The 13,522-nt window shown below is 32.6% G+C and overlaps 2 protein-coding genes across 6 annotated transcripts in view; both read right to left on the bottom strand.

The window, feature by feature from the left end:
* Positions 1-1,587, bottom strand: part of LOC106329226 (probable malate dehydrogenase, glyoxysomal) — a 6,461-nt gene extending 4,874 nt beyond the window's left edge. For all 4 annotated transcript variants that reach the window (XM_013767847.1, XM_013767850.1, XM_013767852.1 and 1 more), the window contains exon 1: positions 1,503-1,587. In XM_013767847.1, the coding sequence (XP_013623301.1) occupies positions 1,503-1,517 (15 nt within the window). In that variant the 5' untranslated portion in view covers positions 1,518-1,587. The remainder of the gene's footprint in view (positions 1-1,502) is intronic.
* Positions 1,354-6,316, bottom strand: LOC106329225 ((R,S)-reticuline 7-O-methyltransferase-like). Of its 2 annotated transcripts, none has more exons than XM_013767845.1 (3): positions 5,473-6,316; positions 1,748-2,077; positions 1,354-1,599 (listed from the first exon to the last, which is right to left on the bottom strand). In XM_013767845.1, exons 1-3 carry the CDS (start codon positions 6,253-6,255, stop codon positions 1,549-1,551), a joined length of 1,164 nt encoding a protein of 387 aa, XP_013623299.1. In that variant the 5' UTR covers positions 6,256-6,316; the 3' UTR covers positions 1,354-1,548. The 2 variants fall into 2 exon arrangements, with proteins under 2 accessions (XP_013623299.1, XP_013623300.1); XM_013767846.1 differs by having other exon boundaries at positions 1,354-1,589.
* Positions 6,317-13,522: the final 7,206 nt, after the last annotated feature.

Here is a 13,522-nt window from a genome sequence, read left to right as displayed (position 1 = left end):
TTGTTTCATAGATTTTTAAAGAAAACCAAACTAAATCTAAACCAAACTAAATCTAAATCAAACCAAACTAAATCTAAACCAAACTAAACCCAAACCGAACCCAAACCCAAACCCAAAGTTACTTTGGTTTTAATTGGGTTGAGTTTTATAAAACCCAAATTAACCAAACCAAACCGAACCCGAAACTAAACCGATATGCCCACCCCTAATTCTATGTATTATATGTTTTTACATATTATAAAATAATAAATATATATTAAATAATTAAAAGTCAGTAAATATTACATATACAATTAAATTAGTGCAAACATATAAATTAATTTTATTAATCCAAACAATATTTTTTTTCTATTTGATAGGATATATAATTAAATTTAAATGATATTAACATACATACATAGTATATTTTTAATATCAATGTCTATTAAATGATGATTTCTACTCATATTTTTTTTTGATAGTTTGTATCATTTACGTCAAAAACTTTAAATTACTGATAACAAAAGTTTTTATTGTGGGGTTAACAGTTTTAGTAATTTATAATTTTTTAAAAATTAAGTTGTCAATGTTTATTCAAAACTTTTATCAAAAAAATTGTTCAAAGTAAAATTCAAAATTAAAATATTTATATATTTTATATGATATATCGTTTAGTTTAAAATGATATATATATACATATACATATACATATATATATATATATATCTTTTAATCTTAATAATTAATTAAATTAGACTTTTTTATATAGTTTTGTAATCATTTGTATTTTTTCATAACAAAAATTTGAAACCATGAATCATAAAATTTGAATGTGAGACTTTTAACAGTTTTCGTAATTTATAATTGTTTTTAAAAATTCAAAATATAACATATAAAGAAAAATCTAAATTTTATTATATGGTTAATGTGATTGTTTAATTTATTTTATTTATTTTATTTATTTAAAATTAAAAAAAATATGATAGAGGATACATTAATTTTTATGAAATCTTTTATTATTCAAAATTATTGATTGTCATATATACTTTAGCCACATTAGGCAATTTCGTAATTTTTATTTAAGGAAATAATAAAGAACATTAATAATGAATTTATGGTGAGTTTAATAAAAATTTAATATATAATTAGATTAACCAACTTATTTTTCTAATGATTTTAAGAATCATCGTAATGATAATATATGTCTCCAATTGTAATGTTTTTCGGATAATATAGAAGTGATGTTTGGACTTTTCTCTAAGGAAACGGTTTTGGTCTAGATCTTCCTCAGCTAGGATTCAACACTTCCATATCATCCATCTATTAATTGAAGAAAAAAAAAATAACTAAAAGCAAGTTACATGTGCAAGTCAGTAGGCCAACGAGAATATTAGAAATATATGAAAATACAAAAGAGCAAGTAAAATAAACACAACATGGCTGCTACAGTGGTACTGAAACAAGCCTTAATTATTCTGACACAGCACAAGCATTCACACGTAACAGAAACTCATCACACTTACCAACACGATAACCATTTCCTGAATGAAATTTTAGTTTAGCTCGTCCTCAGCTTGGATTCAACCCTCTCGTATCCTCGATAGTCGGCTCTGGACCATGCTAATTGAAACATTCAAAACAGATTTTAAAATTTTTAAAAACAATAATAAAATAGGTCTTAAAATTTTTTTTTAAATCTCCAAATTTGTAAAAAAATAATTTTACATAGACATAGTCACAGATCTCCAAAATTTCAGGCCAGCCCTACCTCCATCGAAGACAGATACGCGATGATAACACACTGAACATCATCAATGTCTCTAACTTCATATCGAGCAAAGCCAGCTTCGTTAAGAACAAAGTCCCACTCTTTCAAAGTCCTTTCTTTGCCTGTGCTTGTGTGAGCCATCATCACCATGTCAAGCATCAATCTGACATGCTCTAACTTTTCATCTCTTTCTTCCACTATCATCGTCTTTTTATTCTCTCTGATTACAGATTCCACTATAACCACTTTCCCGATATTTGCTGGGACCGCTTCTTTGCAATTCTTCAATATCTTTATGCAATCTTTGTCTCCCCAATCATGTAATACCCACTATCATCATTTTCCATTTTAACGTATATTAGACCACGTATTAGATATACTAATTATTTGTGACAAAAAAAAAGATATACTAACTAATATCATGCTTTAAAATATAATTAAATCATTGGAGTATTTATATTAATAAATATATGGGCTCTCGTATATGAAAGCGTCTTACAAGAAAAACGAATTACTTTAAGCAGTGGTTAAGATACAGGTGACGATTGGTTGGGCTTTAACTGATTGGTTGGGCTTTAATTTAGTATTTTAGCTTTAATTTTTTCTAATTCTAACCAATTATGTTGTAGCTTTATTTTTTAAGTTAAAGTCTGAGCAAATTTTATAAATTTTTGTCAATTAGTTGTAGCTTTATTTTTTCAAGATACATTAAAAAAAATAAAACTTTAACTTTTCTATTTGTTTTAGACAAAAATCCTACATCCTTATTATTTGGGCTGTAGAGAAAATAAACTCATAACTGAAAAAAAAAACACGTTATATTTTTCATCAACATACGAGGTACGTGTATATATTCTTAGTATATTCGAATCATGATAATCCTTGATCATAAACTAATAATTTAAAGTTAGATAAACTTAAGAACATAAATTATCAACTAAAAACAAAAAGAAAAAATCAATAGATAACTTAAACAAGGAAAACCCTAACGTAACACTTGATGAGATTGCAATGAATTTATGGAATTTTCGTAGATAAAATTTATTATTATTTAGATGTTGATTTCACTTTGACTATTTTTTTTATTTTAGATGGATTTCTTTATTTTGGATAAATTTTATAAATTGTTATGTTTTTAAATTAACAGAAAAGTTTTTTTTACAGCTACAACACATTTTATCCAATCATGTTTTATTTTACAAAAATACAGCCAATAATTTACAACTACAGTTATCATAACTACAGCAAAAATCTCTGCAGGAAAATATACTTTAGTAAATGTATAGCTATAGTCAATACACTTACAGTATAAATTCTAAATAAATTTTTTACAGTACAGTCCAATCAATTACCCTCATAATTTGGAAAAGAAAGTTCCGTCAAAATAATTTTAGAGATGTACATTATAGCCCAATTTCCAATAGACAAATATGTACACAGAAACATGTTTCATTAGACACTTGGGCCTTCTTCCAATGGATTCTCGATCTCTGTTTTGACAGATCAGCGCTATCCTATGATTTCTAGATCCTCTCTAATACATCCTCCCTCCATTTTTAATTGTAAATAGTTTTGCTTAAAACACGAATATTTTAAAAAATATTATTTAAAAATTTTATCATTTAATTAATTAATTCAACCAATTATTAAAAACCTAATATTATTTCATTGGTCACACAATATCTAATAAATAAATAAAAAAATAGCATTAAAATATGTAAACTACTTATAGCATTGAAATATGTAAACTACTTATACTGTAAAACAAATTATTTTTGGTAAGACTACTTATATTTAAAAACGGAAGGGGTATGAGTATAGTAATCTAGTTATAGATATATGGTCTACAATAGGGTGTACTATGTTGAAATCACCCTTCAATTTGTCAATAAATAACGCTATAAGATTATTATACTATTATTCTTTTCTTTTTCTTTTTCTTTTTTGAAAAAAAAACACTAACCATTCGCCCACTAATATTTCTCTATTATTCTTTTCTTACTAGTAATATTTTTCATTTATTACATATAATAAAATATTGGCATGAAATTTTATAACATATATCATGTTATTATTTCTGATAACACGCGATATTATATTATATATGCAGAAAATATATTTTAGCTTACGAATTTTAAACAGATATTTTGACTACCTTGAAAAAGGTGTTTGCTTTCAAAAGGATGTCTCTTCGGAGTATTGGTTAGTAATATCTGGGAAAAGAGTGGCATGGTTGCCTTATTTATTTGACACTAGATAATGGTCGCTAGGGGTGAACACTTTACCCGATATGCGAAGCCGCATCCGAATCCTATCCGAAAAATTCGAATTGAAATAACAAAATATCCGAACGAATATTGAATTAGGAGAGATTGGATATCCGAACCCGAACGGGTAATATCCGAACCCAAATTGATATCCAAAGTTAACCGAGCATATGTATAATTAACCATATATTTCTAGTTTACATCTCTCATTTTATATAAAATATTTATATGGATACTACTCATACTTTTAACTTCATATGATATACATAGAATTTCATATACATAGAATTTCAGAGAAAATGATTTGCTACTCACTTAAAATGCATGTCAAGCTTTTTATTTCAAGAATTAACAAAAAGTTACATCCAAAATTTAAAAACAATAACCAAATTAATGTTTTTTTTTAGTTTCTAAATGTTATGTCCAAATCTATTAACCATTCAATCTATTTAAAATAAAAATTAGTTATGTGAAAGTTATATTTTTAAAAAAAAAATTTGAGAAATGAAAATTTAAATTTTGTTTTCAAAATCTAAATATCCGAACCCGATCCGAAATAACCGAACCCGAAGTAAAAATACCTGAACCCGACTCGAAATACAAAAATATCCGAACAGATTCTATACCTCTATACCAAAATATCCGAAAATCTGAAATATCCGATCCGAACCCGAACAGGTATCCGAACGCTCATCCCTAGTGGTCGCCATCAATTGACTGGGAAGTTTGGTATCATATCATATTATCATGTCCCAAAGTATTCTTGTTTTTTTTTGGAAGATGGTAGAAAATAAATCGATTCTAATAAATTTCAATATTTAACCAGTTAAATTTTTTTGTTCGACGAACCAGAATTTTTCATCTGTAGAAATCGAAAAAAAAATTTCGGGTCTTTTTTTTAGAAATGGGTTGTAATAAGATTATCTATATACCAATCAAATAAATAGCAAAGCCTGAAATTCACTTCTTATTGTATCAGAACTAATACTTCTCTCCATGCATGTATTTTAAGTCTCTGTAAAATATTTAACAAAAAGTCTCTTTAATTTTATAATAGATATACGAATCTAATAAATTAAAATAACGTATATTAATGGAACAAGTATATTAAAGCAAACAGACAATCCAATTACACTCAAAACAATAGAATGCAAACACAAAGTTTATATATACAAAACAAAAACAAATCATAACTTTAAGCAAACAAAAAACAAAAAACAAAACAAATCATAACTAATTTATAGCTTAATTAGTACTAGACTTATTGCAAAGTGAAAAGAATAACTATATTTCGAACAACAGGATACTTAAAAGATTGTTAATTTTAAAATTTATTCGTTTTTTATGTTGTGTAAATTTGATTTTGAGCACTAACTGAGAGATGTGAGAAAAGGAAAATAAAAGCACTGAAATGTAATAGTTAATCAAAAGCGCATAGATTATGCGAATGAATTTAACCTTGATGAAGACGGCGTCACATTTTGGAATAGAATCAAACATATCGCCTCCAACATTTTCAACACCATCCAAGACTTGAGCAACTTCGATAACATGAGGAAGATCAAAGTTAAATCCTTTGATCCAAGGAAACTCCTTCACCAATATTCCCACCGCCTCTCCGTTACCACCTCCTACATCCACCACCGTAGCCACGCCGTCAAACAAGTCGTCACAAGCTCGGGCAACACGTGGTACCACGCGTCTTGTGTCACAAGCCATGGCCTCATTGATCATCTCGCTAAAGCACGGATTATCCTCTGCTAAAGCCCACAAGTCCTTATTGTGCACAGCATCAAACGGCGGTGGATGTGAATCGTTGACCGGAGAAGAGACAACTGAGCTCAGTCTTAACCACGGAGCTAGCATCTCGCGACTTGTCTCGAAGAGAACAAAAGGAGCTAGCGATTTGCCGTCACGTTTTGTGATCATCATGCGGCGAGAGAGTGGCGTGTTAGTGTAGCCTGTGGTTAGACCATCTTTTATGGGGACTTCTTTGAAGATTCCTTGGTGGACAAGAAACCTCATTATACGGCGGAGATGTGATGGAGAGGCAGAGACTGTAGAGGAGAGCTCAGCTAGTGTCATGGGCTGTGAGGAAGGATGGTTTTCAATGGCTTCTGGAATCTTAAGATCGATGGCACACTTTGCAGCCGCTATATCTGCAAACCCAAAGACATATCTCCATATGTCTACAGAAGCTTTGGCTTCTTCATCTACCAAGTTTCTTTTACATTCTTCCATTTTGTTTTTAACTCTCTTTTGTATTTTCTAAAGACTGATGATTTGGGGTTTCAGTGCTTAGGGTTTTTTATAGTGTGTATAAAACGAGGGCACACTAGTAGTTTTATCATGTAGAGACACACAACAGTAATTTCGGGACCAGAAAGGAACCCACGTGTTTCACGTGGATTTAATGTTCTCGATCAGTATTGCACTAAACACTTTATTGATTCATTTTCTTTTAACGAGGACGGAAGATCTAACCTAGGGGTGGGCACTTTACCCGATATCCGAAGCTGTATCCGAACTCGATCTGAAAAATCCAAACCGAGATCCGAACCGAGATCCGAACTGAAATAGCAAAATATCCGAACGGGTATTGAATTAGGAGAGATTGGATATCCGAACCCGAACGGGTAATATCCGAACCCGAATGGATATCCGACGATAACCGAACATATGTATAATTAACCATATATTTGTAGTTTACATCTCTCATTTTATATAAAATATTTATATTGATACTACACGTACTTTAAGTTCATATGGTATACATAGAACTACGGAGAAAATGATTTGTTATTCACTTAAAATACATGTCAAACTTTTATTTCAAGAATTTAAAAACAATATACAAATTAATGTCTTTTTTACTTTCAAAATGATATGTCCAAATCTATTAGCCATTCAATCTATTAAAAATTTAAAATTAGTTAAATGAAAGTTATATTTTTAAATACAAAAAAATTGAGAAACGAAAATTTTAATTTTCTTTTTTCAAAATCTAAATATCCGAACCCGATCCGAAATAACCGAACCCGAACTAAAAATATCCAAACCCGACCTGAAGTACAGAAATACCCGAACGGGTTCTATACCTCTATACCGAAATATCCAAAAATCCGAAATACTCGATCCGAACTCGAAGAGGTACCCTAACGCCCACCCCTACTGACCACTTGTTAATTTATTTCGTTAGTTAATAATCACTGTTGTTTGCCGACTATTATTAGATTGAATCTTCTGTCTTTCAGTATTTGTTTGGATTTTTGTTAATAAAACTGTGAACCCGTGACGTTAATTAAGTATCCTATCAAAATTTATAAAGACTTTTAGTCTCAAGTAAGTTTGTAAGAAAGAAAAGATATAGACATGATAATTTAGCAAAAAAATAAAGATATAGACATGATTGATTGTGAAATTTTAGGATTTATATATAATCTAGTTATAATTTTAATAAAATCGCGCCTTTTAATAATTTGAGGTTATGCAAATTTTTTACAAAAATTAGAAATTAAAATTCAGTGCTTTATATGTAGATAATGATACTAGTCGATACAAAAGGAATCAGTAAGCTTTAGTGGGTTACTTAGTCTACGTATAAGTATAACAACTAATGACATAACGCTAATGATCATGTTTATATTGCCTAAATGAGGCTTCAGCCTCGCAACACATCTTAATACCAATATACCCAGCAAACCTTGCTCAAGGCCTGTCAGCCAAATGAAAACATATCAGTGCCAAATATCGCCGTCGTGATTATATATAAATTCAAAGGCTGAATTAAATGAATTCTATTGAAACCACATGCATGTACATCGACCAAATCTATAATTCTAATGCAAGTTGATTTATGAAAATTCCTTTAGTCATTTCAAAATTTATCGCATGTCAATTTTCTTTTGTCCTATATTCAGTAAAATAAATCATAAGCAAAACATATTATTAGATACCGATTTTTTTGGAATTTACAAAATTATGCTGTAGAAGTTATGTGAGCAAATCGAATTTGATTCCACTGGTGCTATTTTCATCAAAATATCAAGGGCTGTTATAAGAGATTGCGCTTAAGCGTGTTCTGTTTCCTTCACTATAATTTACTGTAATTATGCTAAGCCTTGGTATCACTGACACAACTTGTGTGGGATTTTCTAAAAAAAGAATGTTTTGCCGTGTTTACTTTCACTAAATAAATGCGTGCCTAATTAAACCACTGATTAATTAAGAATATAGTTAACAATTTGCCATCAGATATTTAACGTTTTGTAACCGGATATTCTATCAGTTTCAATATAGATGATGTTTTAAAATGATTATTTTGTTTCAATTTACATGAAATTTTGAGATTTTAGATTAACTTTAACTTTATTGGAAATTATTCAACCAATTATATTTTACAGTCTTTTTTATAATTGATTAATTTATTTTAAAATTATATCTTTAAAATATTCTTTTAGAAAAAATGTAATTTTTTTAATCTTTGTGCAATGAGGCAAAACGTCAAATATTATGAAACAGAAGGAATATATTATTTATGGTTTTATATTAGTTTTGTCATTATACCACCACACATATTTAAATTTGATATATTGCTAACATTTAAACAATCGAAGCATTGTATCTGGTTTCGATCCCTGAGTAAATATGTGAAAGACTCGGGAGTAAACCTTTTAGGTTGTTGCATGACGATTTGGAATAATCTTTGCACTACAAGAAAACAGCGGTATTCTGACGGACATTCCGACGGAAAATGAAATCCTCGGAATATCCCGAGGAATTTCCGAAGAAATTCCGAGGAAACACAAAATTTGGTTTCCTCGGAATATACCGACGGAATTCCGAGGAAATATTAATCCGTCGGAATATTCTTATGGAATACCGAGGAAAAATGTATTCCTCGGAAAAAACCGATGAATTCCGAGGATATATTATAGCCGTTAGAGAGCCGTTGGAGATTTTAAAAATTTCGAGGAAATTCCGACGAACTAGCCGTTTCCGTCGGAATTCCGTCGGAATTTCCTCGGGCTGTCGGTAGGATTTCAACTATAAATACAAGCACCCATCTTCCTCTTCTTTCACTCCATATCTTCATCCTCCCTCTTACTCTCTTTACACACGAATTTGATTCATAAAAAACATGTCTTCTTCAAATTATTTTCGTTCTTGGATCGATCGACCTCATTTGGATCCGAACACGAGATTGCTTACGGAAGAATACCAACGAGGTATAACCGAATTCATGGGGTTAGTTCACCGACAACCGGAAGCAAAAACAGGTATGTTAAGATGTCCTTGCTCTAATTGTAAGATCGATTGACCTCATTTGGATCCGAACACGAGATTGCTTACGGAAGAATACCAACGAGGTATAACCGAATTCATGGGGTTAGTTCACCGACAACCGGAAGCAAAAACAGGTATGTTAAGATGTCCTTGCTCTAATTGTAAAAATAGAAAGGTTATTAAAGAGTGGGATGTTTGGACTCATCTATATTTGAGTGGGTTTACACGAAGTTACAAAATTTGGTATCATCATGGGGAAACTGATTATGAACATGGTAGTACTAGCGAACCTTAGCCAGCGGTTAGATTAGAAGAACCAATTAGAACGGATGTAGATTATGGTGTAGGTACTGAGCATATGGTAAATGATCATTTTAGAGGGGAAGATTTACCCAATGCAGAAGCTAGGAGATTTTATGATATGTTGGATGCTGGAAAGCAACCATTGTACGAAGGTTGCAGAGATGGTCATTCAGCTTTATCATCTGCTACAAGATTGATGGGCATTAAAACAGATTATAATTTGGCTGAAGACTGTGTGGATGCGATTGCTGATTTTGTAAAAGGTATTTTACCCGAGGATAATGTAGCTCCTGGTTCATACTACGAGGTTTAGAAACTCGTAGCTGGTCTTGGTTTATCGTATCAGGTAATAGATGTATGCAGCGACAACTGCATGATTTATTAGAGGGCGGATGAACAACGTGTTACATGCAAATTTTGTGGAAAGCCTCGTTATAAAGATACAATTGGAAGAGTTCCAGTGCCATATAAAAGGATGTGGTATTTTCCTTTGACGGAAAGGTTGCAGAGGTTGTATCTGTCTGAACGCACAGCGCAACCAATGAGATGGCATGCGGAGCACTCAACAGATGGTGAGATCAGACATCCTTCAGATGCAAAAGCGTGGAAGCATTTCCAATCAAAGTATCCCGACTTTGCGTATGAGAGAAGAAATGTCTACCTTGGATTATGTACTGATTTTTTCAGTCCGTTTGGCAAGAGTGGAAGACAGTATTCTCTATGGCCCGTCATTCTTACACCATACAACCTCCCCCCAAACTTGTGCTTGCGACGAGAGTTTTTGTTTCTCTCGATTCTCGTTCCCGGACCAGAGCATCCTAAGAGATCACTTGATGTGTTTCTTCAGCCACTAATATATGAGTTGCAACAACTATGGGCTCAAGGTGCTGAAACATACGATGTTTCGTGTAAAGAAAACTTTCAAATGCGGGCAGTACTAATGTGGACAATAAGTGATTTTCCAGCATATGGTATGTTGTCTGGATGGACAACGCATGGAAGGCTATCATGTCCATATTGTCAAGATAACACTGATGCTTTCCAACTAAAACACGGAAGGAAAACGTGTTGGTTTGACTGTCACAGGAGATTCCTACCACCTGATCATCCATATCGTAGGAGTAGGAATTTGTTTACGAAGAACAAGAGGGTGTTTGACAGTCCACCTCCGGAAATTTGTGGGAAAGATTTGAAGATACAGCTAAGAGATTTTGGTGCAGAAAGGACGCCAGAAGTCGGTGGACATGAGCGTTTTCCGGTAGATGTTGTTGGAGACCTACATAACTGGCACAAAAAAAATATTTTATGGGATTCTGCCATACTGGGAGGATCATCTGCTAAGGCATAATTTAGATGTCATGCATATTGAGAAGAACTTTTTTGACAATCTCATGAACACGATCCTTAATGTTCAAGGTAAAACAAAGGATAATTTGAAGTCAAGACTGGATTTAGTCGATATATGTGCTCGTTCAGAACTTCATGTTGATGAGAATGGTAGGGCTCCTTTTCCCATATACCGACTTGATGCACAGGAGGCCACGATTGCCATGTAATGATGCAGCGCCTCCTTCCGTTCGCCTTCAAGGAACTATTAGCACGAAATGTTCATGAAGCAATTGCAGGGATAAGTGGTTTCTTCCGCGATTTATGCACGAGATCAGTGACTCTTGAAGGTATTGAAAATTTGAAGACTAACATAGCCGTGATTCAGTGCAACCTTGAGAAGATATTTCCTCCCTCATTTTTTGATGTTATGGAGCATCTTGTTATTCACCTGGCAAGAGAATTGGAACTTGGTGGTCCTGTGCAGTATAGATGGATGTATCTGTATGAGCGGTATATGTTCCATTTGAAGAAGATGGTGAAAAATTTAAGTAGGGTGGAAGGTTCTATAGTCGCACAGATGATCAATGAAGAAACTTCAAACTTTGCCGAGTACTACTTTCCAGCAGAAGTTCAGACCAAAAACAGAAGACCTGCTCGGCATGATGATAGAGGCGAATGGGCAGCATATCATGTTACGGTTCCAGACATTTTCACAGATGTTGGACGACTTAGCGGAAAACCAAAGGACCGTCGACTTACTGAGCAGGAGCGCAGTCATTTGCAAACATATTTGCTCACCAACTGCGAAGACGTTCTTCAATATGAGAGGTAAATAAATGAGCTTACAAATTTTTATTTTAACAAGTTGAAATTTAAATCTTAATTAATTACATTATTGTCATCATATACAGGATTTTCATGGCAGAAAAGCGGTTCGAGTATAGATACGCCACAGAGGACGAACTAGAAGAAATGAAGCAGAGAGAATTTAGTGGATGGATGTTTACTTATGTGAGTGCTTTAAACAAATTAGAATATATTTTATCACATATTTATACTAATTCACATTTATTGATATAATATATATATATGTGCTATTAATAGGTGTCTGCTGGTTTGGCCAGAGGTGAAACATTTGACGATTGGATACGTGAGATGGTCGTTGGACCAAACTTTGTTGTGAAGTCATATCCGAGATTTTGTACTCGAGGATATGCATTCACAACTCAGAAGAGGAGACGTTCGAGTACGACTTATGATGCTGGCGTTTGTTCTGCATCAGGAGATGATGTATACTACGGACACATACGTGAGATTTTGGAAATCAAGTATTTGGGCATGATTGGATTGCGCTGTACTATTTTCTATTGTGATTGGCATGACAACACTCTAGATCGAGGTGTGAGAACAGTTGTATTTGGTGTTACATCAGTAAATTCGAGGCGAAAGCTGCAATATTATGATCTTTTCATTCTTGCTTCTCAGGCCGATCAAGAATTCCGAAGAAATTCCGAGGGAAGATAGGTTTTCCTCGGAATTTCCTCGGAATAGACCTTGTCGATTTAGGGATATGATTAGAGTCTTTTTCCTCGGAATACCCTCGGAATATTCCGACGTAATTCAGAGGAAGATAAAGGTTTCCTCGGAATTCCCTCGGAATATTCTGAGTAACTAGGGGTTTTTAACCGAAAACAACGTTTTGCGGATTGAATAACACGTATATAACCTTCATTAAGTGTCTTAACCAGATTATGAAGTCAAACTTTGGTGTTTTACCCAATAACAAACACTTTTACGATTGCATGAACGAAAACCACACAACATAAGAGAAACACTTATACACTTTAATAAACGGTAAAATGAATACTTACAATTATTTTTGAAATTTTGTTATTTCATGGTTTATGATCATCTATACAAAGAATCCTCAATGGTATGCATTACAATAATACGGCAAAAAAATCGATGTTTTGAAACCCCAAACACTAGTTCCTTGGTATTTTCTCGGAATATTCCGTGGAAATTCCGACGGATATTTTACTATCCGTCGGAATTTCCTCGGAATATTTTCATTTTACCGGGCAAATATTTCGCGAAAATTGAAATTAGAATNNNNGAATAACACTTATATAACCCTTATTAAGTGTCTTATACTGATTATGAAGGCAAAAATTTGTTCCTTACCCTATAATAAACACTTTTCCGATTGTATAAATGAAATTCCCACTACATAAGAGAAACACTTATACACTTTAATGAACGGTAAAGGGAATACTTACAATTCGTTTTGATTTTTTTTGTTATTTCATAGTTTATGATCATCTATACAAAGATTTCTCAATGGTATGCATTGCATTTGTATAAGAAATGATATAGGGCAAAAAAAATTGATGTTTTGAAACCCAAAACATGTGTTCCTCGGAATTTCCTCGGAATATTCCGAGGAAATTCCGAGGAACAATATAAACCAACAGAAATACATGCATATCGGAATATTTTCATTTAACCGGGCAAACCAGCCGCGAAATATTTCGAGAAAATTTAAATTGGAATTCCGAGGAAATTCCGACGGAAACTATCCGTCGGACCC

This window comes from Brassica oleracea, chromosome C3, assembly GCF_000695525.1.
Source record: "Brassica oleracea var. oleracea cultivar TO1000 chromosome C3, BOL, whole genome shotgun sequence".
NCBI classification, from domain to species: Eukaryota; Viridiplantae; Streptophyta; class Magnoliopsida; order Brassicales; family Brassicaceae; genus Brassica; species Brassica oleracea.
This window is presented reverse-complemented; position numbering and strand designations above follow the sequence as displayed.